Raw genomic sequence first — 24,830 nt, forward strand, 5'->3', positions numbered from 1 at the left:
CATCTGACTGAGATGGTGTAGGGTTTCCTGCCTGGGCAGGGGGTTGGACTAGAAGGCCTCCAAGGTCCCTTCCAACTCTGATGTTATGTTATGTTATGTTATGTTATGTTATGTTATGTTATGTTATGTTATGTTATGTTATATAAAATCCTTCAAATTATCAAATGTAACGCCTCCAAGTTCAATGTTTTAGTATCTGCTGTATGGGCTGGAGAGGTGCCAGCTGAAGAGATTCCAGAGCTCTTTGTTACAGTTGTCTTTAATTGTTTAGCTGCCATTTTCTATAAAGTTTTTTTTCTTCCAAACTTAATATTCACTTTAAATCTTCTTAACCTCCTGAAAACACAGTCTTTTAAAAATCTCCCATAGATTCAATCAGCAGGCAGCAAGGAATAAAAGTAAAAAACAGCATGCAATTTCTATCAGCGGCAGACGGCAAGCAGCAAAAGTTCTGTCACTTTCACCTTCCACTCGTTAACTTGTTAACAACTCACCACCATTTTCTTGCTATTTTTCAAGCTTGATACAAAGTAATGGGGAATTGGATTATTTATTCATTCATTTATTTATTTATTTATTTATTATTCATACTTTTATGCCACCCTATCTCCCTAGGGACTCAGGGCGGTTTACAGCCATATTAAAAACATACATACATACAAAGTAAAACATTAACTTAAAAAACTTATTACATAGGCCGAATATTTAAAATAAAGATATCAATAATAAAACCCCATTTAAAACCAAATTTAAAATTTAAACATTTAAAATTTAAAAAATCTAGTCCAGTCCTGCGCAGATAAATAGATGTGTCTTAAGCTCGCAGCGGAAGGTTCGAAGGTCAGGAAGTTGGCGAAGTTAGTTACTTGCGTGAGGTTGTCCCACTTTCGTTCTGTCTGGTATAATCCTTTATTGACCAAAATAGATCTCGGAGTTTGGTCGTGGTGATTGAATCCGCCAAAGCAGAAAAATCCTCGGATCTGGAGCACTTTGGGTTGCTGAAGGGAACTTAACCCTTCAAACCCCTTTTCTCAGGGGTTTTAGGGAAGTTCTACCTCTACCCTGCAGCTCATCTCCTCTTCTTCTCCCAAAGAGGGAGTTTTCCGAACCGCTGGATGGCAGATTTACGCTGTCCTAGCGATTCCACATAATCCAGAGGTTGGCGATCATAACGATCGTCGCCATCACCTATGGAGCCAAACTGGAAGTCAACCCCGGACTTAATGAAGCACAGTGGATCAACACCAGCAAATGACATGGCTCCCCAAATCAACACAGACTGTAGAAACTTCACACTGGACTTCAAGCATCTTGCAGTGTGAGCCTCTCCTTTCTTCCTCCAGACTCTGGGTCCTTGGTTTCCAAATGAGATGCAAAAGTTGCTCTCATCAGAAAAGAGGACTTTGGACCACTGAGCAACAGATCAGTTTTTTTTCTTTAGCCCAGGTAAGACGCTTCAGACGTTGTTTGTTGTTCAGGGGCGGCTTGACAAGAGGAATACAACATTTGAAGCCATGTCCAGGATCCGTCTGTGTGTGTGGTGGCTCTTGATGCACTGACTCCAGCCTCAGTCCACTCCTTGTGAAAGTCCCCAACACTTTTGAATGGCCTTTTCCCGACAATCCTCTCCAGGCTGCGGTCATCCCTGCTGCTTGTGCACCTTTTTCTTCCACACTTTTCCCTTCCACATGACTTTCTAGTAATGTGCTTTGATACAGCCCTTTGAGAACATCCAACTTCTTTTGCAATTACCTTTTGAGGCTTTCCCTCCTTATGGAGGGTGTCAATGGTGGTTTTCTGCACAACTGTCAGGTCAGCAGTTTTTCCCATGATTGTGATTCCTACTGAACCAGACTGGGAGACCATTTAAAGGCTCAGGAACCCTTTGCAGGTGTTATGGCTTAATTAGCTGATTAGAGTGGGACACTTTGAGCCTAGAATATTGAATCTTTTCACAATATTCTAATTTTCTGAGATTGTGAATTTGGGGTTTTCATGAGCTGTCAGCCATAATCATCAAAATTATGACAAATCAAGACATGAACTATCTTGCTTTGCATGTAATGAGTCTATCTCATATATTAGTTTCACCTTTTAAGTTGCATTACTGAAATAAATGAACTTCTGCACGATATTCTATTTTTTTGAGTTTCACCTGTATACTTTCAGATCAAAAAGGGGTTTTGCCTGGTCGACAAACTAAAAACAATACACGGACTATAATTGATATATTAGAGTTTTATGAAGTGCATCCAGAGAAACAAGTTTCACTGGTTTTTCTTGATGCCCAAAAAGCCTTTGATAATTTGAATTGGAGATTTATGAACAAATTAAAAAAAATGGAATTCAGATCAAAATTTGAAAAAATGATTGAAAAAATATATTCAAAACAAACTACAAGGGATATGACAGTTAGATTTGAAGATATGACAGAAGATATGACAGTTAGATTTGAAATAACAAAAGATGTGAGACAAGAATGCCCACTTTCCCTGCTTCTCTTTATATTATCATTGGAGCCACTCTTAAAAAAAAATTAGGGAAGATCGAGAGATAAAAGGATTGAAGATAAAAAATGAAGAGTATAAATTTCAAGCTTTGCAGATGATATGGTTTTTATAATTGAGGAACCTCTAAAATCAGCCCCCAAAGTGATTAAAAAAGTAGAAGAATTTTGCACACTGGCAGTTTTAAAAATTAATTTTAAAAAATCTAAATTGCTAACAAGAAACTAAGAGAAAATAGTATGAATATTCAGATAACAAAAAAAATATATCTAGGGATTTGGCTAACAGCAAGAGGTTCCTCAATCAAAAAGGACAATTATGATAAATTAATACTGCAAATTGGAAAAGATCTGGAAAATTGGAAAAATCTACAAATTTCATGGATGGGAAGAGTGGCGGCAATAAAAATGAACATCCTCCCCAAAAGTCTGTTCCTCTTCCAGGTTATACCGATAAGAATAGAAAAAAGCTTTTTTTATTTATTAAACAGATTGATTTCAAAATTTATATGAGAAAGCCTAGAATTAGATTAAAAACTTTACAAGATACCAGGGATAGAGGAGTAGCCTTCCCGGATTGGGAGACTTATTACCAAGCAGCACACCTAACATGGTTAAAGGAATGGATGGAGTTGGGAAATAAAAGAATGTTAACAAGGCCATGATTTACCAATAGGATGGCATGCTGTCAACCTGCCTCAGATCAGTGTTTAAGAAAATAAAGACCCAACTCATTTTGAAGAAATTGGTAATTTTTACTAAACAAGTCTGTATGCAATACAAGCAAAGCCAGAACTGGAAGTAAATCAAAACCAGAGAGCCATATCCTCTCCTGAACCCTCCCCCTACTAGAGGTCATACAGTAATAATCCAATGTCGTCTTCCTCCTTGGCCACATGTAGTTTCACTTCCGATATTCTCCCTCTGTCAATCTTCTGGATGGAATGTGAAGCAAGCAGCTGCCGTTATATTCACGCGCCAAAACAGTTCAAACGTCTATTTAAAAGGCTATCTCCCTCCCCCACACATGCAATGTCAGCCGAACGCTGGGAACAGTAAAAACCTCCCCCCCCCTCCATAAATCATGTAAGACACTCAGTAAAGCAAACTTTTAACAAGGTAATAAAACAGTAAAGCAGTCTAGTAGGAGAAATACACTTAATTAAAGCGGAGGCTGACACATGCATTCTTATGGGGTGAAAAGCATAAAACTCATGGGTACTTTAGAAGACATATAATTAGGAACTCACTATTATTAATCTGGAACAAAATCAAAAAGCAACATTACATGAGAATATGGTTTTGGATTTCGCCCAATGAAACATTAATGCATCCAGATTTAATAGATTGGTCTAAAATAATTAGATACAGGGATATATTAAATTGGGAAAATTAAAAACAAAACAAGAATTGGAACAGGATTTGAATACGGAAGTCGAATGGTGGACATTTTTACAAATCAGATCAAAATATATAGAAGATACAAAGACTAATCAGATACTATTGGAGCAAAACGAATTGGATAAAATTATACACGGGAGGGAACAAAAATTAATTAGTAAAATATATAAATTCCTGTTACGGTATAAAATGGAAGAGGAAATAGTGAAGGAAACTATGATTAAATGGGCATAGTATGGAACTTCAATCACACAGTAGAATTAGAGAAGTGGGAAAAGATGTGGAGAATAAATATGAAATTAACAATATCAACAGCATACAAGGAAAACCAGATGAAAATGTTCCATAGATGGCATCTTCCGCCAGCTAGAATAGCAAAGATGTTCCCTAGTAATTCACCGAAATGCTGAAAATGTAAGAGTAACTATGGAACATATTACCATCTCTGGTGGACTTGCCCAACGGCAAAGCAATTCTGGGCCAAAGTTAAAAAGTGGATAGAAGAGATAACGCAGAAATCAATAAAGAGAAAGCCAGAGCAATTTTTACTAGGGATCCCCATAGGAAATTATACAAAGGAAATACAATATTTAACTGTTGCATGGGCCAGGAGGCTGAAGATGATTGAGAAGACTTTACAACAAACAATGTCCAGAATCAACAGCATTAGAATCAACAGCACTTTACTGAGCATCAGACAAAATTTATATAGTTTCTCAGTTTCTCATGTCTCACCTAACATACGTGTTACTTCATTATTGGTTAATTGGTCTCCAAGGCACAATAATTGGTTAGTAATTACATCATTGGCTTTTCGTGAGAATACGTGTTCATGCTAGAAAGCCAATGCAACAGTGTTTCAGGGCTACAACTTTGTTTCATCCTGTATTCTTGTATATGCTGGGAACGCTGCTTAAATGAGGTTTGCCATCCAAGATAAGAGCGCTACCCGCATTCCAAAATGCATACATGATGAATAACAAAATGTTTGCCTTTCACAATGTTTGCCTTTCACAAACCCTTCATTTCCTCGCTTTTTGTTTTTAATGAAGAAAAGAGAGACTTTTCAATAGCACGTAATTGAATTGGATGCAAAGTAATTGGAGAAGGCTTAAGGAAAAGAGCACAAAATGAAGGAATGCATTGCATAAAACAACCACAACTTATAAGAAAAACAAATACAATCAAACCATAGAAAAACAATAGTTTTAGCCAAGAAAAATCAGGTAACCAATTAGTTAACCAATCAAAAGGAGAAAACTTTTCATGAACATTATCTTTTATGGAAGCCTGTAAATTAGCCAGTTCCTCCTCAATAGTTTTATTAAGTGAATGAAAATGCACAGCACAAGCACGCTGACCAACCAAAGTACAAAATCCACCTTGATGAGCCAATAGTCTATAGCAAAACGTTGTTGAAGCATATCTTGATTTAACTCTTCAATCTCATTCTGTAAATCTCTACTGATTGCAGCAGTAGCATTGATTGATTTTTCTAAACGACATGTAAGTCCTAAAATAGAATGTCTATTTTCTTGAGCAATTATTCCTGGATATGATCCCAAGGTAATGACTCCAGTTATTGCTCCAGTAATTGCACGTCCATAGGTAGACAATGCAGAAAGTTGAGTGTCCATGATGACTTCATCAGAACATGCTAGTCCCAAGGCTGCACGCTTCCTGCGAGATGATAATCAACCAGGAACACCTATTTGTACTGGTAAAGACAAATATCCAATTGCAGCACACTGATAGTTCTGAGGGTGTACATTTGTTGCATATTTATCAAAGAAGAACCACATAGTAGGATCTTTTAACTGCCAGCCAGCGCAAATTGATCCAACATTAAAAGAATCTTTGGCTTCAAAAAGAGGAAAATTATCAGGATACATATCAGGCACAATATTAGGACCTTGTGATGTTTTGTTAATATTACCCCATAACCAATATTTTTGAGTACATGACTATAATTTCCCAAGTTATTTAAAATACGTTTTGCTTTTGGGTAATCAGACCGGTTATTAAGCCAAGTTTGTTTAGCATAACAACAAAAACATAAACCTCGCATAAACTGATTAATACGAAGATAATTCCATTTGACAAAATTCAATTGACTTGGAAGTTTAGAAAATAACCAAGAAGAAGAAATATGTTGAAGTTGTGAAACAATAAAGGTAGAAGAGGTAATTAGATTAGGAATAAAAGCAACTTGACCAAGAGCCATAGGAGGTTCATAATATAAAGTTATGTTATGACCATGAATTAAAAACATATATTGAGCATGACGAATCCAAAGGTTATGACTGAGGGAAAAAGCAGGAGTTGTTTCAGAAATAGTAGAAACAGGAGGAGGAAAACAAAGAAAACAACACAAAAGAATAGTAACAGAATTAGCAGTTATAACAGCAAAGACTGCAGTTACAAGATTTTCTGGAGTTTGTGGTAAAGAAGCTTTCTTCAGTTGTTGTTGAGCGTCATAGGTTGTAGCTTTAACTTGACTCCAAGTCATGGCAGGAGGTGTGGCGACCTGGGAAGACGAGTCTCCGTTTTGAGATTCGGATTGAAGTTTGGAATAGGATTGTGAAGACTCTGAAATTCTGAAAAGGAATCTAAAAAGGTTAAGCAATTCCAAGCATAAAGAGCAATAGAGATCAAATTTTGAACCTTTCGCAGATTGTATGGACCAGATTCAGTTTTCAGTAATTTAGTTAATGTAGCTTTAAATGTTCAATGAGCTCGCTCAATTATAACTTGCCCTTGAGAATTGTAAGGAATTCCATGAGTCAACTTAATATTCCATTGTTGATAAAAGGAAACAAAGTCCTTACTAGTGTATGCCGGACCGTTGTCTGTTTTCAGTTGAGTCGGTCGGCCCATTGCAGAAAAAGCAGAAAGACAATGAGATACTGCATCAGAAGTGCGCTCATGTCTAGAAGCAGTAACCCACAAAAAGTGAGAATATGTGTCAATGGATGCATGCAAATAAGTGTATGGCTTAAAATTAGGAAATTGTGTGACATCCATTTGCCAAATTTGATTAGCTTTTGTTCCACAAGGATTTACTCCCATAGGAAAAGGAACAGCAAATTGTTGACAAGAAGTACATCCTCGAACAATATCACGAGCCTGAGAAAAAGGAATATGAAATTGTTTAACCAAAGACTTAGCATTTTGATGAAAATATGAATGACTAGCAACAGGATCAGAAAATAGTATTGCAATATCTTTCAGAGCTTCATCAGCCCGTTGATTTCCTTCTGTCAAAGAATTCTGAAAAGGAGTATGGCTTCTAATGTGTTCAACATATAAAGGAAAAACACGTTCTTCCAAAATATGTTTTAAAGATAAAAATAAAGATAAGAGATTGACATCAAGAGAAGCTGAACAATAAGCATAAGGAAGAGACTGCATTGTAAGAAATACATATTGTGAATCAACAATTAAGTTAAGAGATTGGTCAGAAAATAATCTTAAAGCCAAAATGACAGCAGCCAACTCAGAACGTTGAGCAGATGTTTGAATTGAAGTGTATTTAGAAAACCATTGTTGACCATCTGTCCAAACTACAACATCTCGAGTAGGTGATCCATCTGTGAAAACTGTTAAAGTTTCAGGAAGAGGAGAACGAATAAAAATAGAAGAAAAAGAAAGATTTAATGTATTTATAATGACTATGCGAGGATCTTTAGGCAAAGAATAGCTAATATCACCAAGATATTGAGAAAAAGCAATCTGATATGAATCAGAGATAGGCATTAAATGTTCATGTTCAAGTTTAGTACGAGTGAAAGCAATACCTTCTAAGTCTTGGCCTGTTAGTTGTAAAGCTCGTCGCCTTGCCTTCATGATTAATTCTTCTAAAGCTGACTGATAAGGAAAAATGTTTCTCGGAGGAGAAACAGATAAATTTAACCATTCATGAATGTGAATTGCCTTTTCAGTAAAGAGAGAATAAAGACAAGCAGTAGGTAGAGGTGACGTTGGAATTATTGCTAACCATAATCCCTTAGCTGTAGAAGCTATTCTATCAACATATCGCAGTTTAAGTTTAGTTAGAATTTTTTGTAAACAATTCTTCTGCAAAGTGGTGAGAAACACCAAGTCTCCAGGATGCTTGGAACCTTTTAACAAAGAGAAGAGAGGTATCATTTCTCCTGTAGAGATTTGAAAATATGGACGGGCCCAATTAATTATGTCTAACAATTTTGCCTTTTTCAGGAGCTATATAGAGACCCCTGCTGGCCACAATGGCAGTCAATTTTTTCTAGTGAAGATCATGTAAAAATCTCCATTTTCCACTTTTCTTTTTTTATAACAAAAACAGGAGTATTCCACGGATATTGGAAGGCTCAATATGGCCAGCATCCAATTGCTCCTGTACTAAGGAATGAAGAGCAATCAATTTTTCAGATGATAAAGGCCATTGCTCAATCCAAACAGGTGTAAAACAAATCCATTTAAGAGGAAATGCCATTGTCTAAAACCAGATGAGTGTTGAGAAGAGAAAGAAGGTCCCTGTCCCCATATATTAGTATGAATATCCCTATAGAAAGAGAAGTAGACCCAAAACCAAAATCACCACAATGCCCTGTGCCAGAAGCAGGAACCTCATATGGAAGAAAAAGAAGTTGTGCCACAGAAGAGCCTTTAGAGAGAAGTTGTGGAATATTAGCCCAAATTTGCATCAGAATAACTCCAGTATAATCAGAATCAATAACTCCTGGAACCACAAAACATCCCAATTTATGAGCAGAAGAACGTGGTATAATAAGACCAACTAGTCCAGAGGGAATAGGACCAGAAAACTGTGAAGGAACAAGTTTAACTTCTAAGGGAAATTTAAAATCCAAATCTTCCTGAGTAACTAAATCAATCCCAGCACTATTGGTTGTGGCTAGGGCTGCACAAGAGAGGGAGGAGGAGGAGGAGAAGATAGGGTTACGGGAAAGGCACGCTTTGTTTTCTCCATTGGCAAGTTTCCGAGCGAAAACTTAATGCCTTCTAACAAACCCCTTGTAAAATTTCCACTAACTCCATAATCAGTAATAGCTTTTTTCAACTCATGTAAAATTTGATATGGCAAACCTTCCCATTCTGCTATCTGTTGTCCAGCTTGCGGTCCTGGATGATATTGCACTGGGCACACAGGTAACAATTCAGCTAACTCTTCCCCAGAAATAGCAGCATCTTTCTTACAATTTTCCACCATCTTTTGAAAAGAAGATTGTGGAACGATGTCAGGGGGAGGTTTTTGTCCAGTATCAGGAGGTGCAGAAGGCAGCAAATAGAATAGATAAAAGAGAAACTTCCTCATGGCCAAATGTTTCCACAGCATGCCTGCACAAATGCCAAGCATGCAAAATTTCTATCTCTGCCCTTGGCTCAGAATGCAAAGCTTCACCAATTTTTTCCCACTCCGACAATTTTAAAGAACCGTTTTTAGGATACCATGAACATCTTAAAGAAATTTCTCGTACCAGCCGAAAAAGAGCTTTCTGTGAACCAACTAAACCTGATCTTTTAACTAGATAAGTCAACTCATTTGCATGCTTTCTCTGCTCATGTGAAAGCGAGCACCCCATATTTACAGAAACCTCGAAAGGTTGAGAAGCCCGAAGGCTGAAGGTGCACCTGTCCTCGCTGGACGAAGTAAGGGGTCCCTGTTCCGGGCGCCAAATGTTGCATGGGCCAGGACGCTGAAGATGATTGAGAAGACTTTACAACAAACAATGTCCAGAATCAACAGCATTAGAATCAACAGCACTTTACTGAGCATCAGACAAAGTTTATATAGTTTCTCAGTTTCTCATGTCTCACATACGTGTTACTTCATTATTGGTTAATTGGTCTCCAAGGCACAATAATTGGTTAGTTATTACATCATTGGCTTTTCGTGAGAATACGTGTTCATGCTAGAAAGCCAATGCAGCAGTGTTTCAGGGCTACAACTTTGTTTCATCCTGTATTCTTGTATATGCTGGGAACGCTGCTTAAATGAGGTTTGCCATCCAAGATAAGAGCGCTACCCGCATTCCAAAATGCATACATGATGAATAACAAAATGTTTGCCTTTCACAATGTTTGCCTTTCACAAACCCTTCATTTAACATTACACATATAAACAGCAGCCCGCATAGTCTGTGTGCAAAATTGGAAGAAGGCGAACCCACCAACAGAAGAAGACTTAATTAAAAAAAATTTAAAGTGCGCAGAGATAGACAAACTAACAAAAGAACTCAAGGAGAAAGAGGATACAGAATATTATAAAGTGTGGTGTAGATGGTATGAATGGTTGTGTAAGGTCCAATATTAATATTTTTAAGCTCATAAATGCCAAACAAGAAACTTAAACAGAGGCTTGAGTAAAATAGCATTTAATCTTGATTAAGCTTAAATGGTTAGCTGTTCCAAACACATACAAGATACATGCAGGGAAGAACTACAAACCTGAGACAAAGCAATGTCCTCTCTTATACCAAAAAAGGTCTTTGTAATATTCTAATTACTCTAGTCATATAATCTAACTACATTGTAAAAGTCAGAAGTGTGATCTAACTCTAGATTTACATCTTCCTGCAGTGTTTATTTTCCATTATCTTTTCCTCTTTTTTTTATTAAATTTTTTTTATTTTTACATTTATATCCAACAATTCATCCAATGTACAGTCATATACAATTAGTCGGGCTTGCCCAGTCATCACCCCCTCCTTTTAACTCTCTTCCCTATTCTACCTTCTTCTACTTTCCAGGCCTTCCTCCCCTTCTCTTATCTACATCCTCTCCTCCCTCCAGCGTACACCTTCCTTCTCCTTCTTCTACCCCTCTTCCTTCCTCTTCTCCCTCTTCTCCTCTTTCCTACCTCCTACTCTCTCCTCCTTTCTCCCTCCCCACCATTCTAAAATGGTAGTTGGGCAGACCCGACCCTACATTAATTATATTTATATATCTTCAATAATCCCTGTACATTAACCATCACTCCATCCTCTACCCTCTACCCCCCAATTCCCTCCCCTTACCCCCCCCACTTCGCAGAACAAAATGCAGGGTATCAAAACTAACAATTATAACCCAAAATAAATCTTAAATTATAATCTCTAGTCACTCCACACATAATCACACTCTCAATTCCCCTCTCCTTCAAAAGATATATCTATCTTTTCCTCCTTTTGTCTTCCTAATTTGTCACTTGATCCCCTGGAGTGGAGGGAACTCAAAAGATCAAAGATGAGATAGTTCTTAGGCAGGATGGGGAGAGGTAAGGCTCTGATCAAATGGTGGGACATATAATTTGACAAATGCCAGATATTTTCACAAGAGACCTCAATAACAATAATAGTCCATGTGGCATGTTTGTGATATAACTACAAAAGGCATAATATATATGTCAGTGTCACAGGAAACAAATATTTGCATCGTGCAGGTATACAAAGGCATCATTTACATATATATTCTAGTATTTCGGTACATCTATTCCCTTCCAGTTGGAAAATGGGAAAAACGAGAAAGAGGAATAAACGAGAGATGTAGACGAAATAAAGGAAGGCAGATAATAAAAGTAGATTAAGACAAAGTTAAAACATGTGTAAATAGTAGAAAGGACCACTTCGAATGAGCTGATAAAAAAAGTGATATGTATATAAACGGTGTATGTTTGTGTCTTGTTTTAATGTGTTTAAAATAAAAAACTTTTTTAAAAAAAGCTGCCGCGGTGGGGAAAGGGACAATTATTACCCCGCATCTGGCTACTTTACATAATCTTCCTATTCTCCCTTCAACCACCACCAACCACCACCCTGGGAGGCGGCTGGGCTGAGAGGCAACCGGCCGAAATAAAAGGGAGCAAAAGCTCCGCTCTCTGCCCAGGGCGGCCTTCATCCCTCAGGAACTGCGCCGGGAGGCAGGGGCCGCTTCCGGCGAAAGGCTTCCGGGCTTCCGCGAGGCGGTGCGCGGCCCCGAAGGCCCCTCGGCAGCCCGTGACGGCGGCTGGAGGCGGTTGGCGGCCCCTCGCCAGGCCATGAGCGGCAGCGAGGCAGCGCGGCTGCTGGACGCCGTCGATTTCGCGGCCCGCAAGCACTCGGCGCAGCGGCGCAAGGACCCGGAGCGGACGCCCTACATCAACCACCCCATCGGTGAGGAGGCCGGGCGGCGAGGCGGGCGGCGCGAGGCGGGCGGCGCGAGGCGGGTAACGCCGCCTCTCCGTTCCTCCCCCCCTCCCGTCTCCCGCAGGCGTGGCGCAGATCCTGGCGCGGGAGGCCGGCGTGACGGACGTGGCGGTGCTGCAGGTGAGCCAGCCGGGCGGCGAGGCGGGCGGCGCGAGGCGGGCGGCGCGAGGCGGGCGGCGCGAGGCGGGTAACGCCGCCTCTCCGTTCCTCCCCCCCTCCCGTCTCCCGCAGGCGTGGCGCAGATCCTGGCGCGGGAGGCCGGCGTGACGGACGTGGCGGTGCTGCAGGTGAGCCAGCCGGGCGGCGAGGCGGGCGGCGCGAGGCGGGTAACGCCGCCTCTCCGTTCCTCCCCTCCCGTCTCCCGCAGGCGTGGCGCAGATCCTGGCGCGGGAGGCCGGCGTGACGGACGTGGCGGTGCTGCAGGTGAGCCAGCCGGGCGGCGAGGCGGGCGGCGCGAGGCGGGCGGCGCGAGGCGGGCGGCGCGAGGCGGGCGGCGCGAGGCGGGCGGCGCGAGGCGGGCGGCGCGAGGCGGGCGGCGCGAGGCGGGCGGCGCGAGGCGGGCGGCGCGAGGCGGGCGGCGCGAGGCGGGCGGCGCGAGGCGGGCGGCGAGGCGGGCGGCGCGAGGCGGGCGGCGCGAGGCGGGTAACGCCGCCTCTCCGTTCCTCCCCCCCTCCCGTCTCCCGCAGGCGTGGCGCAGATCCTGGCGCGGGAGGCCGGCGTGACGGACGTGGCGGTGCTGCAGGTGAGCCAGCCGGGCGGCGGCGGCGGCGGCGGAAAGCGAGGGCGGTCCCGGCAGACGCTGAGCCTCCCTCGCCCCGCAGGCCGCGCTGCTGCACGACACGGTGGAGGACACGGACGCCACCTTCGCGGAGCTCGAGCAGCGCTTCGGGCCGGAGGTGCGGCGCCTGGTGGAGGAGCTGACCGACGACAAGGCGCTGCCCCGGGCCGAGCGGAAGCGGCTGCAGGTGGAGCGCGCGGCGGGGCTCAGCGCGGGCGCGCGGCTGGTGGCCTTGGCCGACAAGCTGCACAACCTGCGCGACCTGCGCCGGCGCGCGCCCGAGGGCTGGTCTGAGCAGCGCGTGCGCGAGTACCTCTCCTGGGCCGCGCGCGTGGCCGACGCCCTCCGCGGGAGCTGCCCGGCCCTGGAGGAGCCCCTGTGGGAACTGCTGGCCGCCGGGGGCGCCGCGCGCTAGGCCGGAACCGTCGCGGCGGAGCGCCATGGCCTCCCGGGGCCCCCCCGACCTGCCGGACTTCGGCCTGCTGAAGCGTTTGGCGCGGGACCAGCTGGTCTACCTCCTCGAGCAGGTGGGCGCGGGCGGGGGCGCGGGCGGGGGCGGGGCGTGAGGGGCGGCCCTGACCCGGTTCTCGGTTCCGCAGCTGCCCGGCAAGAAGGACCTTTTCCTGGAGGCCGACCTGATGAGCCCGCTGGACCGCATCGCCAACGTCTCCATCCTGAAGGTGGGTCCGGGGGGGGGGGCCGCTCTGCGACCTTTAGGCCTGCAGCCCATTTACAACCAGCCTCCGTCCCTGCCCGTTTGCCCAGGCGGCCTTTGACTGCCCGCAGCCAGTCGGGCGGCAGGCAGATGCGATGGTGGTGGGTGATTGCAGGGGGGGGGGCGGGGCAGCACGTGGTGCAAAAGCATCACCAGGACTGGGGGGGAGGGGCAGAGGGAGTAGCAGCCTGGAGAGCCACTGGGGGAGGACACGGGTGAGATTGTGTTAGGAGGGACCAGGAAGGGAGAGAGGGGCGCCTCTAGGGAGCTTTGCAAAGACAGCTTGGCTTGCAACTCAGGTCAGCTCCAACTAATGGAGGGAGGAGAAGCAAGGCTGGTGCGGCTCCTTGTGTTACAGAGGGTGGGGGTCAGTAGTGGTATTCGCTTACCTTCGCTACCGGTTCGCAAATGTGAGAGTGCCGGCCACCTCTGCGCATTCTAATCCACGGTGGGCGCCTCCTTTGTTCTCTCCTGCATCCGATCGTGTCTGTCTCTCCGCGCAGCAGCACGACGTGCACAAGCTCTACAAGCTGGAGAAGAAACCGGCGCACAGTTCCAGTGACCAGTGAGTGGGCTGGGGGGGGGAAGCCGGGAGGCACTCCACCCGTGTCCCCTTGACCGCAGCCTGCCCTTCCCTCCAGGTTATGCTTCCTGCTCCGTCCACGCCTTGCAAGTGTCCGGCTGGTGGCGGGTGAGTGGCAGGGAGTGCCTCCTGGGAGGGTGGAGGGGTCCCATGAAGGCGCAGCTGACTCGGTGCTCCTTCCAGAATTGATCAACTCTGACAAAGCGGTGGGTCGGATGCGCAAGTACAAGATCATCTTCAGCCCACAGAAGGTGAGGCTCGGTGGTGGTGGTGGTGGCCACAAGAGTTGGGTACCCTGGTGTACCCGTGAAAGTCTTCCCAGGAGGGGTGGGAGGTCACCATGGGCTTGAGTTTCGTAGAGCTTCCTATTGGTCAGCATGCCAGCTCACATTTAAGTACAACAGACTCCTGCTACCTCCTAGCAGAAACCCCCTATCCCATTCCAGGGCAGATTACCTAAGGGTTGGGGGCAGATGTGGTTTCGGTTTCCTGTCCCCAAAACCTCTGGCCCATCAAGTGGGTATTTCGAATTAGAGCATCAACTTTTTGTGAGAAACTTGCAGAATAACAGAAACATTGCCCACTTGGAAAAACTTTTCTTCCCCACCTCTATTTGTTGAGATGGAAAGAGAGGTTTCAACCTGTGCTGGTTTATCCTCGACCCCCCAGTTCAGTTTGTCAGTTCTGCCTGGGATTCCAGTGACATTGGTACAGGGGCTTCTCTGAGGTTGCATGCGTATATGAGCGTTTCAGAGGCTGTTGTGATGCCCAGGAAAGATGGGATAGCTTTTCCTTTCTATGTTTCCTCAAAACAGATGGGGAATTATGGCCCTTTTATGACTTATGAACTTCAACTCCCATGCTGGCTCAGGAATTCTGGGAGTTTAAGTCCACAAGTCAAAAAGGGGGCAGAGTTCCCCACCTCTGCCTTAAAACCTGCACTATTACAGCCCCAAATTCAGAAAAACATGAGATTCCAGGAACTACCTTCAGGTTAAGGCCTTATGTGGTACTGGTCAGAAATGCTCTGACTGTCTTGAAGATGGCACCACACACCACCCTTGTAGTTATCCTTGCCTGGATTATTGAGCCTCAACTGGTAAAGGAGGTTTGTGCCAGGAAAAATTACGAAGCCCTTAAAGTCCTTGAGGCTTCCAAGTATGGCACGTTCATGGTTAACTGAAGTTGGCTGTCTTCTTCTGCAGTTCTACACTTGTGAGTTGGTGTTGGAGGAGGAAGGGATCTATGGTGGTAAGTCTCAAGAACTGGGCCCAGTGCATCACAGCTGGATGCTGCTGTTCAGCCCAAAAGTACAGGGAGAAGGGGCTTGGAAATAGATGGGAGGTGATGATTCTGCTGGTCTCTCTTCCTGTAGACTCAAACTGTGGCTATTCACTCAGATTGTGAAAGGCAGATAAGAGAATAGGCATCCAAACAATATCTCTGACCCTCTAGATGTGACCTGGGATGAGTGGTCCTTCTCCCTCCTCCCTCTGGATAATGACATCATCAGCATGGAGCTACCCGAGTTCTTCCGAGATTATTTTCTGGTTAGTATTAGATTTGGTAAGGTCATTTATGCTGGCTGTAATGCATGTCTTGGTGGTTGCCTGCTATCTCACCAGTATCTTGGAGATTGCATCTTAATCCCATCTTGTAAATCCTGCAGAGAGGCAGAGAGATTAAAGCACCAGGCTAGAAACTGCCAAAGCGGGGGGGGGGGGGGGCAGGGTTTGCTGAGAGCCAGTCACTCTCTCAGTCCAGGAAGAAGGCAAATCACTTTCAAAACTCTACAAGAAAATTGCAAAAACTTGTCCAAGGAGTTGCAGGAAGTTAACACTGCAAAGGCATGTGTACTGCATCCACGTACATGCACACAAATAGCAACAGCAATAGCACTTAGACTTATATACCACTTCACAGTGCTTTTACAGCCCTCTCTAAGTGGTTTACAGAGTCAGCATATTGCTCTCAACAGTCTGGGTCCTCATTTTACCAACCTTGGAAGGATGGAAGACTGAGTCAGCTTTGAGCCTGGTAAGATTCAATCTGCCAAATTGCAGGCAGCCAGCAGCCAGCAGCAGTAGCCGTAGCCTGCAGTACTGCATTCTAACCACTGTGCCACTCTTACATACAACCTTTAGGACATACGGCCTTTAAATGTACATGCAATCTTTAGGACTTGACAGTAATCTTTTTAAAAAATCATATTTTACATTATCATAGCAGCAGCACATACTCTAAAGAAAAGTATTACATATTCACATAAAAAATTACATGTTTGTGTAAAGAAATCTTTGTAATAAAAGCCATATTTAATTATTACTTGCCAATTAGTAACTTGACATTACAGTATTTGCATATATTAGTAAAAGGCTCATATTGCAAATCATGATGCTTAACTGATAAACCTTTAATCTTTGAATGCTGATTGAGTGTGCAAATTCCATTGGCTTTATGTTGGTGAGGAAGAGATTTCTGGGTTTCCAAGAGTCAACTATTCCCTTCTGGTTCCAAGGTTCCAAGATTCCATTTACTCTTGCAGGAAGCAGACCAGCAGTGGATCAACACAGTGGCCCAAGCTTTACAGCTGATGAACTCTCTCTTTGGCCCATTCACTGAGACTTATGGAATTGGGCGGTGTGCCAAGGTGCGGCCAGTTCAACCCTGGCGGGTGGACTTGCTTAGAGAGCCCCAGAGAAAGAAATGGCTCTATGGAGGCTATTGTTGGCTGAGCTGTGGCTGGAAGCAAGGAGAATGGGTGGCCCCAAAACACATTGACTAAATGCAGCCCTGTTTATGTAAAAGGCCTTTTCCTTCCAAGCTACCCAATACCTTCCTGAAAGGTTTGCTCTGTGTTGGTAAGATGTTGGTTCTCTTTTGTCGTAACGAAGCAGGCACCTGTCATTAGAAAAGGATCTTGCAAGAGTCCTGCCTGTGATGTGGTAAGTGCAATGGCTTCATTTCTCCTAGATGGTCCATGAGCTTTGGCGTGACATAGCGGAAGAGAGCGAAGTTGACAACATGGATCGGAAGCCAGAGATTGGCCATGTCTTCCTTATAGACAGAGGTGGGTCTGGGGGAAAGCGAAGAGGGAGGTAGTATTCTGCCTAGAAACCTTCCTTGATTCCAGTGGGAGTTTGGAAGCAAGAGAGAAAGTGATTCCCACAGACTTTAGTTCTTGGTTTCACATGTCCTGGAAGCTGCCAAAGATCCAAGCGATTGCCAAAAGGGACTCCAGTGCCATAGGAATTTCAGAGAGAAGCAGCTGTTGTGCCTTATTTTGAGCAAACAGTTTATTGATGAGCTTGAAATTGTAGATAGAAGTGGAAAATGGTCCGCTCGTCCCAAGCGGAAGCTGTTCTCCAGCTTAAGATCACTGTTCTTCTACCCTCCCCACAGACACTGCTTTTAGCTTCTGAGCCACCTTGGACTCTTGTTACAAGAGAGGATTCATGTTTATCTCTTTTTAGATGTGGATTATGTTACAGCCCTTTGTTCTCAGGTGATCTATGAAGGCCTGGTGGATGATACTTTCCGTATAAAATGTGGTGAGTTCCTCTCCAGCCTTGAGCCTCTGGCATTGGCATCTGACTTTCCAGTTGCTGAGGGCTAGATTGGAGGTGTCCAGGGGTTGCCATCATCCAGAATAATTACTGGGCCCTGGTAAGCTGAGTGCCATGGGGCAAGTGACTTGAGCAACCCACTTTCTGCAGGAAGTGTGGATTTTGGTCCAGATGTTACCTCCTCTGACCGAAACATTAAAGTCCTGCTGAATTCCCAGGACAAGGTAAACGTTTTCTGCTCTGGGACAGAAGCCGTTCAGGAGTTTCTGAGAACAGAAGCCGGATGGTTGGGAGAGCGCCAAGGGCTTCTCTGGGTTACCATGGTCTGGCCTGTATCTGTCTACAGGTGTTCAGCGAAATCCGCAATGAGCACTTCTCCAACGTGTTCGGTCTCCTAAGTCAGAAGGCACGGAACCTGCAGGCCCAGTATGATGTGCGTAGGCTAGAATGGGGCAATAATGGCCACAAGGGGTGGATTTGAGGCTGGCCCAGTCTGTAAGAAATGTCTCTCTTCCAGCGACGACGGGGAATGGATATTAAGCAGATGAAGAACTTTGTCTCCCAAGAACTGAAGGGCCTGAAACAAGAACATCGCTTACTGAGTCTCCGTAAGTCCTCTCAGCCGGGGTGGCCCGGGCAGAGGAATCTTAACAACAAAACCTCCCTAGATTCTTTTTCCATGGCCCACTGCCCCGTCCTAGCCAGATGTGGGCTGCAGAGCCTTTGCAACCATTTTGTAATACCAGTCTCTGGCCTGGCCCCAGCAGGAGGACTTAAAGTTGTCTTTAGTTGTTAAGTGCTGGAGGATTCACTGGCAGCTTTAGGTGTGTTCCAGAAAATATTTTCCCCCTCCTGGTTTGACCATCTTCCTCATATGTGCAGATATTGGGGCTTGTGAGTCCATCATGAAGAAAAAAACCAGACAAGATTTCCAGGAACTGTTGAAGACGGAACATGGTAAGAAGGGTTGTACAAGTGAACTGGCTGAATTTGATTATGGAGTTGGAGTTGGTTACTGAATGTGGGAAGGTATCAGAGGACGGAAATTCTCTGAGAATCATTCAAACCAGTGGGAAGGTTAGCAAGTGGGCAGGAAACAAGAAGAGTTTTTTAACAAACAAGTTGGTCTTTTCAGGTATTTATGCATAAATATATAAGGAAGTCTCTTGGCAACAGCAGAGGTTTGCTGGTTGTGGACATGAACATTCATGTCCTTTTGCATGCAGTAAGTTCTGTGTTCATCTATAGTGATGTACCAAGCATGGAAATGAAAATGTACCAGAGATCAAGGTAGTTGTGTTTGACAGGGAAAATAGAATGAGTAGTTGCAAGACACATATATGGTAAAGACCAGCTCAAGGAGGTTTGCACTTTGGAGGAATGTTTTCAGATGAGGGGGAAAGGTTTCAGAAACATTAAGACTTTCAAATGCTGCGTAAGGGAAGTGGATCGGATGTGGTCCATTGTATGGAATAAGCAGCTGGAAAGGCAGAAAAGGACATTGATTCCTGCTGCCTTGTTGCTGGGTGTGTGAGGAGAAACATCAAGGAAACTTGAGTGGGTGGGTGGCAAAGCCAGGACTGAAGAGCCAGGCCTTGGAATACTTGGCCCTTTGGGGGTCTGGTCTTGCAGAGGAGATGAATTCAGATCCAGGTGCAAAAGAAGTGCATGAAGGAAGAAGGGAAGGAAGAGGGGAGAAGACAGGCAGGGTATGAAGCGGGGTGAGCATGGTTGCAAGGAGAGGAATGGATGAAAAGCTGTATTAAACAGTTTTGGTATCAAGGATTTAGTTAGTTTTTTTAAAATGTCCTTGGCTCACCGCACTTCATATAACCCTACTACCTCAAAGCAAAGTTGGAATCAGTGCATTGAATGTTGATCTTGGGAGCCTCCATATGGAAGTGGGGAAATTCCCCCTCCTGCCAGCCTTGGACACTGGCCTGATTCCAGAAGATTCTCAGCTTGAGGGTTGGGCTGCTTCTGGCAGATGGTTTATTGGCTTTGGCTGCTTCCTTTCTGGTAGCTGGAGGGGCCTCAGGAGGAGGGGAGGTGCTAGGAGGCAGAGGCCATGCGGGGGTGGGGTGGGGTGGGGTAGGGGTTTTTTGGCAAGCAAGAAAGGTGCGAGAGAGACTGGGCCTGGCTTTACTGTCATCACTCTCTGTTTGCTTGGCAGCCCTTCTGGAAGGATTTGATATCCGGGAGAGCATCAGCTTCATCGAAGAGCACATTGACCGGCAGGTGAGAGGAGGCTGGATCACAGGGGAATGAGGAAGTGGCCCGAGCCGAGGCCTGGGGAAGGCTGTCCATTGACCGGTTTCTCCTGCACTCTTCGGAAACAGGTCACCCCTATTGAGAGTCTGAGGATATTGTGCCTGTTGTCAATCACGGAGAATGGTGGGTTGTGGCTCAGGAGGGAGGGTTGGGTCAGGCAGGCCCTGCTGTGTGCATTGACCCCACGTCTTCTGCCTGCTTCCCCAGGACTTTCCCCCAAGGACTACCGCTCCCTGAAAACCCAGTACCTGCAGGTGAGGCCGCACATGTGGCCCTTCCCTGGGTTGCAGAGAGGTCCCAAGTCAGTTTTCTGAAGGTGAAACTCTGCCCCCCTCCTCAAGGCTTTCACTTACTTCCACTGTCTCTTGTTCTGTTGTGATGCCTATCCCTGCCCGTTGGCAGAGTTATGGACCAGAGCACCTGCTGACCTTCCATAACCTGAAGCACTTGGGGCTCTTGACAGAGCAAGTGTCCGGTGAGACTCTGACGGCTATGGAGAACAAAGTCAGCAAGCTGGTGACGGATAAAGCAGCAGGTAAGGGACCTTGGGATTCCGTTGCGCCCTGGCTTCTTCTGGGGAGGGACAGAGAGATGGGTATCCAGTCCTCAGGATCCCTTTCCCCTTCCTCCCCCTCCCCAGAGAAGCTCTCGGATGCCTTCAGTTCACTGGCCAGGAAGAACAATTTCCGAGCTATAAGCAAGAAGCTGGGCCTGGTGAGTTCATGATTCAGTTAAGGCAGGGAGGGAAGAGGTCTTCAGTTGTGACCACTTGTTCCCTTGCAGATCCCACGTGGGAATGGAGAATACAACCTAAAAGTGCCCCGGGACATGGCCTACGTGTTCAGTGGCGCCTATGTGCCCCTCAGTTGCAAGATAATAGAACAGGTGCTAAGAGCCTTTGGATTGCTGGGATTAATGGGGGTATTTGGGGAGGGCTCCTTTTCTCCCTTGGCAACTCTGGCTTGATTCTATTCTATCTCAGGTGCTGGAGCGGAGGGGCTGGCTGGGCCTGGAAGAGGTGGCGAGGCTGCTTGGGGGCCATGAATTTGTCACAGGCAAGTGACTGGCTGGGTCTGGTGCTCCTGCTTGTTAAGATGGGGGGGGTCCTGTTCCCACAGCCGGGTCTCCATCCAGCAACTTCACTCTTCCGGGCAGAAAGGGGCATGCTGCCTGTTCCCTTCAGTGGTCATGGTGCAGACTTTATTATCAGCAAAAGCACTGGCATGTGTCCTCCAAGATTTGTGGTGACTCAATCTTGCTAAACTGTATAACGGCAATATCAGCAAGAGAATTGGGGAAGTTAGGAGAGCTGCCAGGGTCCTTGTGATTCTCCCGATTCCCATTCTGGTCTCTGGAAAGTGCTGATATGAAGGAATCATTGTTAGGACTCTGCTCTGAGCAGATCCAGACCTGAGGAGGACATGGAAGAGAGACCATGTATTGATCAATCAGATGCCTCCATAGGCATCTTCCAACTGATCTGGAGGCATGGATTTAGGTACGTTCTCCTTGCAGCTGCAGAAGAGCCTCGACCTCCAACCTCCCAGCAAGTCATCCTGGCAGTCTTCTTAGGAGGCTGCACCTTCTCTGAAGTTGCTGCTCTCCGCTTCCTTGGCAGAGAAAGAGGTATGAGATGCACCCAAACTGGGGCAATGGTTGGCGGATCCATGTGGTGCACCATTCTGAGCTCCTGCACATAAACTGGGTGGTGATTAGTTTGAAGTGAGGGCCCTGCTTCTAGCTATTTTGAAAGTAAGCTTGAGCAAATCAAGAGAAAAAGTAAGCTTTTTGTAACTGGTTTCCCCTCCGTGTCCAGTTACGCAGATAAACCAGTTGGTGGTAGCTTCCCGTCAGGCTTCTTTTGGGACTGAGTTTGGAGTCTTTTGGATTTTTGTCTCACTCTTCTTTCAGGAAGTCAAGGCAGGTATAAATAGCCTGCCCCTTCAGTTCTTAGGATAGATAGGTTAGGTTGACAAGGGGCTTGAGCCGGGGTCTCAGCATCACTGCCATCCCACCCTCCAGGGCAGGGAAACCTTTTGTTCTCTGCAGGGTCACTTTCGGTTCTTGCCTCTCCACCAGGGCTCCGGTTCATAATCCTGACGACGGCCATCACCAGCAGTGCTCGCCTGCTGGAATCCACCATAGAGATGAGGATGTGACCGCATTGAAGGCAAACTAGAGGCAAAGAGATGCTTGAAAATACCTTGGTTGTTCTGCCCAGCCAGGGAGAGGCTGTGTTTCCACCAGCTGGAGAATCACTGTCATTTACCATCTCCCAGGGATAAGAAGAGCATAGAGCACCTTTTCCCTTCTGGTCTTCCATTGGGTGGGAGCTGCTGGGATCTCTCTGTTGGATTTTTTTTATTAGTCCGAAGGTGACCCTTTGGAAACTGAAACTTTCCTTGGGAGCGGAAGTGTCTAGCAAGGCAGAGAAGTGTGCAGCAGTGAAAGAAAATTAGAATGTCTTTAGTGAAAGGAAGAAAGCCCAGGATTTGAGACAGCTCTTCCTTCCTCACCCAGGAAAAATGAAGAAAAATCCTCCATAGATTGAAAAAACCCTACATGGCCCACTGCCCCCCTCCCTCTCTTTTCAGCCTTCAGCTATCTGGAAACTTCTGTAATAAATGGGTCCCTGTATAATGCACATAAACATCTTGCCAGAAGCCACAGGAATAAGACAAAATAAAAGATTGATGTAATTGCTACTGATCAATTGCCTATCATGCGGTTTCCTGTTTATTTGATGCCTTTGTGCCTGCTCGCTCTCATCCTCTCCCTTTCCCAAATCCCAAATCAGAAACACTCCCAATCCGTTCCCTTGTAACGGAAGCTGTACCAAACTAAACTGGATGGAAATCGGGGTCGGGGGGAGACAACGTAATTTGTGGGGAAGGAAAGGACAGAAAAGGTTACAAAGAGTCCACAGCCTGGCGGGCGGGCGGGCGGGCGGGCGGGCGGGCGGGCGGGCGGGCGGGCGGGCGGGCGGGCGGGCGGGCGGGCGGGCGGGCGGGCGGGCGGGCGGGCGGGCGGGCGGGCGGGCGGGCGGGCGGGCGGGCGGGCGGGCGGGCGGGCGGGCGGGCGGGCGGGCGGGCGGGCGGGCGGGCGGGCGGGCGGGCGGGCGGGCGGGCGGGCGGGCGGGCGGGCGGGCGGGCGGGCGGGCGGGCGGGCGGGCGGGCGGGCGGGCGGGCGGGCGGGCGGGCGGGCGGGCGGGCGGGCGGGCGGGCGGGCGGGCGGGCGGGCGGGCGGGCGGGCGGGCGGGCGGGCGGGCGGGCGGGCGGGCGGGCGGGCGGGCGGGCGGGCGGGCGGGCGGGCGGGCGGGCGGGCGGGCGGGCGGGCGGGCGGGCGGGCGGGCGGGCGGGCGGGCGGGCGGGCGGGCGGGCGGGCGGGCGGGCGGGCGGGCGGGCGGGCGGGCGGGCGGGCGGGCGGGCGGGCGGGCGGGCGGGCGGGCGGGCGGGCGGGCGGGCGGGCGGGCGGGCGGGCGGGCGGGCGGGCGGGCGGGCGGGCGGGCGGGCGGGCGGGCGGGCGGGCGGGCGGGCGGGCGGGCGGGCGGGCGGGCGGGCGGGCGGGCGGGCGGGCGGGCGGGCGGGCGGGCGGGCGGGCGGGCGGGCGGGCGGGCGGGCGGGCGGGCGGGCGGGCGGGCGGGCGGGCGGGCGGGCGGGCGGGCGGGCGGGCGGGCGGGCGGGCGGGCGGGCGGGCGGGCGGGCGGGCGGGCGGGCGGGCGGGCGGGCGGGCGGGCGGGCGGGCGGGCGGGCGGGCGGGCGGGCGGGCGGGCGGGCGGGCGGGCGGGCGGGCGGGCGGGCGGGCGGGCGGGCGGGCGGGCGGGCGGGCGGGCGGGCGGGCGGGCGGGCGGGCGGGCGGGCGGGCGGGCGGGCGGGCGGGCGGGCGGGCGGGCGGGCGGGCGGGCGGGCGGGCGGGCGGGCGGGCGGGCGGGCGGGCGGGCGGGCGGGCGGGCGGGCGGGCGGGCGGGCGGGCGGGCGGGCGGGCGGGCGGGCGGGCGGGCGGGCGGGCGGGCGGGCGGGCGGGCGGGCGGGCGGGCGGGCGGGCGGGCGGGCGGGCGGGCGGGCGGGCGGGCGGGCGGGCGGGCGGGCGGGCGGGCGGGCGGGCGGGCGGGCGGGCGGGCGGGCGGGCGGGCGGGCGGGCGGGCGGGCGGGCGGGCGGGCGGGCGGGCGGGCGGGCGGGCGGGCGGGCGGGCGGGCGGGCGGGCGGGCGGGCGGGCGGGCGGGCGGGCGGGCGGGCGGGCGGGCGGGCGGGCGGGCGGGCGGGCGGGCGGGCGGGCGGGCGGGCGGGCGGGCGGGCGGGCGGGCGGGCGGGCGGGCGGGCGGGCGGGCGGGCGGGCGGGCGGGCGGGCGGGCGGGCGGGCGGGCGGGCGGGCGGGCGGGCGGGCGGGCGGGCGGGCGGGCGGGCGGGCGGGCGGGCGGGCGGGCGGGCGGGCGGGCGGGCGGGCGGGCGGGCGGGCGGGCGGGCGGGCGGGCGGGCGGGCGGGCGGGCGGGCGGGCGGGCGGGCGGGCGGGCGGGCGGGCGGGCGGGCGGGCGGGCGGGCGGGCGGGCGGGCGGGCGGGCGGGCGGGCGGGCGGGCGGGCGGGCGGGCGGGCGGGCGGGCGGGCGGGCGGGCGGGCGGGCGGGCGGGCGGGCGGGCGGGCGGGCGGGCGGGCGGGCGGGCGGGCGGGCGGGCGGGCGGGCGGGCGGGCGGGCGGGCGGGCGGGCGGGCGGGCGGGCGGGCGGGCGGGCGGGCGGGCGGGCGGGCGGGCGGGCGGGCGGGCGGGCGGGCGGGCGGGCGGGCGGGCGGGCGGGCGGGCGGGCGGGCGGGCGGGCGGGCGGGCGGGCGGGCGGGCGGGCGGGCGGGCGGGC

At 49.7% G+C, this 24,830-nt stretch overlaps 2 protein-coding genes across 4 annotated transcripts; both read left to right on the plus strand.

The window, feature by feature from the left end:
• The first annotated feature begins 10,938 nt into the window (after window positions 1-10,938).
• Window positions 10,939-13,262, plus strand: HDDC3 (HD domain containing 3). Of its 2 annotated transcripts, none has more exons than XM_058156409.1 (3): window positions 10,939-12,036; window positions 12,134-12,189; window positions 12,891-13,262. In XM_058156409.1, exons 1-3 carry the CDS (start codon window positions 11,922-11,924, stop codon window positions 13,260-13,262), a joined length of 543 nt encoding a protein of 180 aa, XP_058012392.1. In that variant the 5' UTR covers window positions 10,939-11,921. The 2 variants fall into 2 exon arrangements, with proteins under 2 accessions (XP_058012392.1, XP_058012391.1); XM_058156408.1 differs by lacking the exon at window positions 12,134-12,189 and adding an exon at window positions 12,437-12,492 and having other exon boundaries at window positions 10,940-12,036.
• On the plus strand, window positions 13,239-22,691 carry VPS33B (VPS33B late endosome and lysosome associated). Of its 2 annotated transcripts, none has more exons than XM_058156406.1 (23): window positions 13,239-13,374; window positions 13,447-13,527; window positions 14,066-14,127; window positions 14,204-14,253; window positions 14,329-14,396; window positions 15,351-15,396; window positions 15,601-15,695; window positions 16,691-16,795; window positions 17,119-17,215; window positions 17,619-17,696; window positions 17,862-17,935; window positions 18,058-18,144; window positions 18,229-18,319; window positions 18,594-18,668; window positions 19,885-19,949; window positions 20,051-20,105; window positions 20,190-20,236; window positions 20,385-20,517; window positions 20,623-20,696; window positions 20,766-20,867; window positions 20,965-21,037; window positions 21,447-21,608; window positions 22,005-22,691. In XM_058156406.1, exons 1-23 carry the CDS (start codon window positions 13,288-13,290, stop codon window positions 22,139-22,141), a joined length of 1,944 nt encoding a protein of 647 aa, XP_058012389.1. In that variant the 5' UTR covers window positions 13,239-13,287; the 3' UTR covers window positions 22,142-22,691. The 2 variants fall into 2 exon arrangements, with proteins under 2 accessions (XP_058012389.1, XP_058012390.1); XM_058156407.1 differs by having other exon boundaries at window positions 21,498-21,608; window positions 22,062-22,691.
• Window positions 22,692-24,830: the final 2,139 nt, after the last annotated feature.

The sequence above is a fragment of the Ahaetulla prasina genome, chromosome 13 (assembly GCF_028640845.1).
Source record: "Ahaetulla prasina isolate Xishuangbanna chromosome 13, ASM2864084v1, whole genome shotgun sequence".
NCBI classification, from domain to species: Eukaryota; Metazoa; Chordata; class Lepidosauria; order Squamata; family Colubridae; genus Ahaetulla; species Ahaetulla prasina.

Bases quoted from the DNA above. Each gene is read 5' to 3' on its own strand.
- VPS33B (XM_058156406.1), top strand. From the start codon at position 13,288: ATGGCCTCCCGGGGCCCCCCCGACCTGCCGGACTTCGGCCTGCTGAAG. The intron at 14,254-14,328 runs GTGAGTGGCAGG...TGCTCCTTCCAG, and splicing joins AAGTGTCCGGCTGGTGGCGG to AATTGATCAACTCTGACAAA. The intron at 16,796-17,118 runs GTGCGGCCAGTT...CATTTCTCCTAG, and splicing joins GAATTGGGCGGTGTGCCAAG to ATGGTCCATGAGCTTTGGCG.
- HDDC3 (XM_058156409.1), top strand. From the start codon at position 11,922: ATGAGCGGCAGCGAGGCAGCGCGGCTGCTGGACGCCGTCGATTTCGCG. The intron at 12,037-12,133 runs GTGAGGAGGCCG...CGTCTCCCGCAG, and splicing joins CTACATCAACCACCCCATCG to GCGTGGCGCAGATCCTGGCG. The intron at 12,190-12,890 runs GTGAGCCAGCCG...CTCGCCCCGCAG, and splicing joins CGGACGTGGCGGTGCTGCAG to GCCGCGCTGCTGCACGACAC.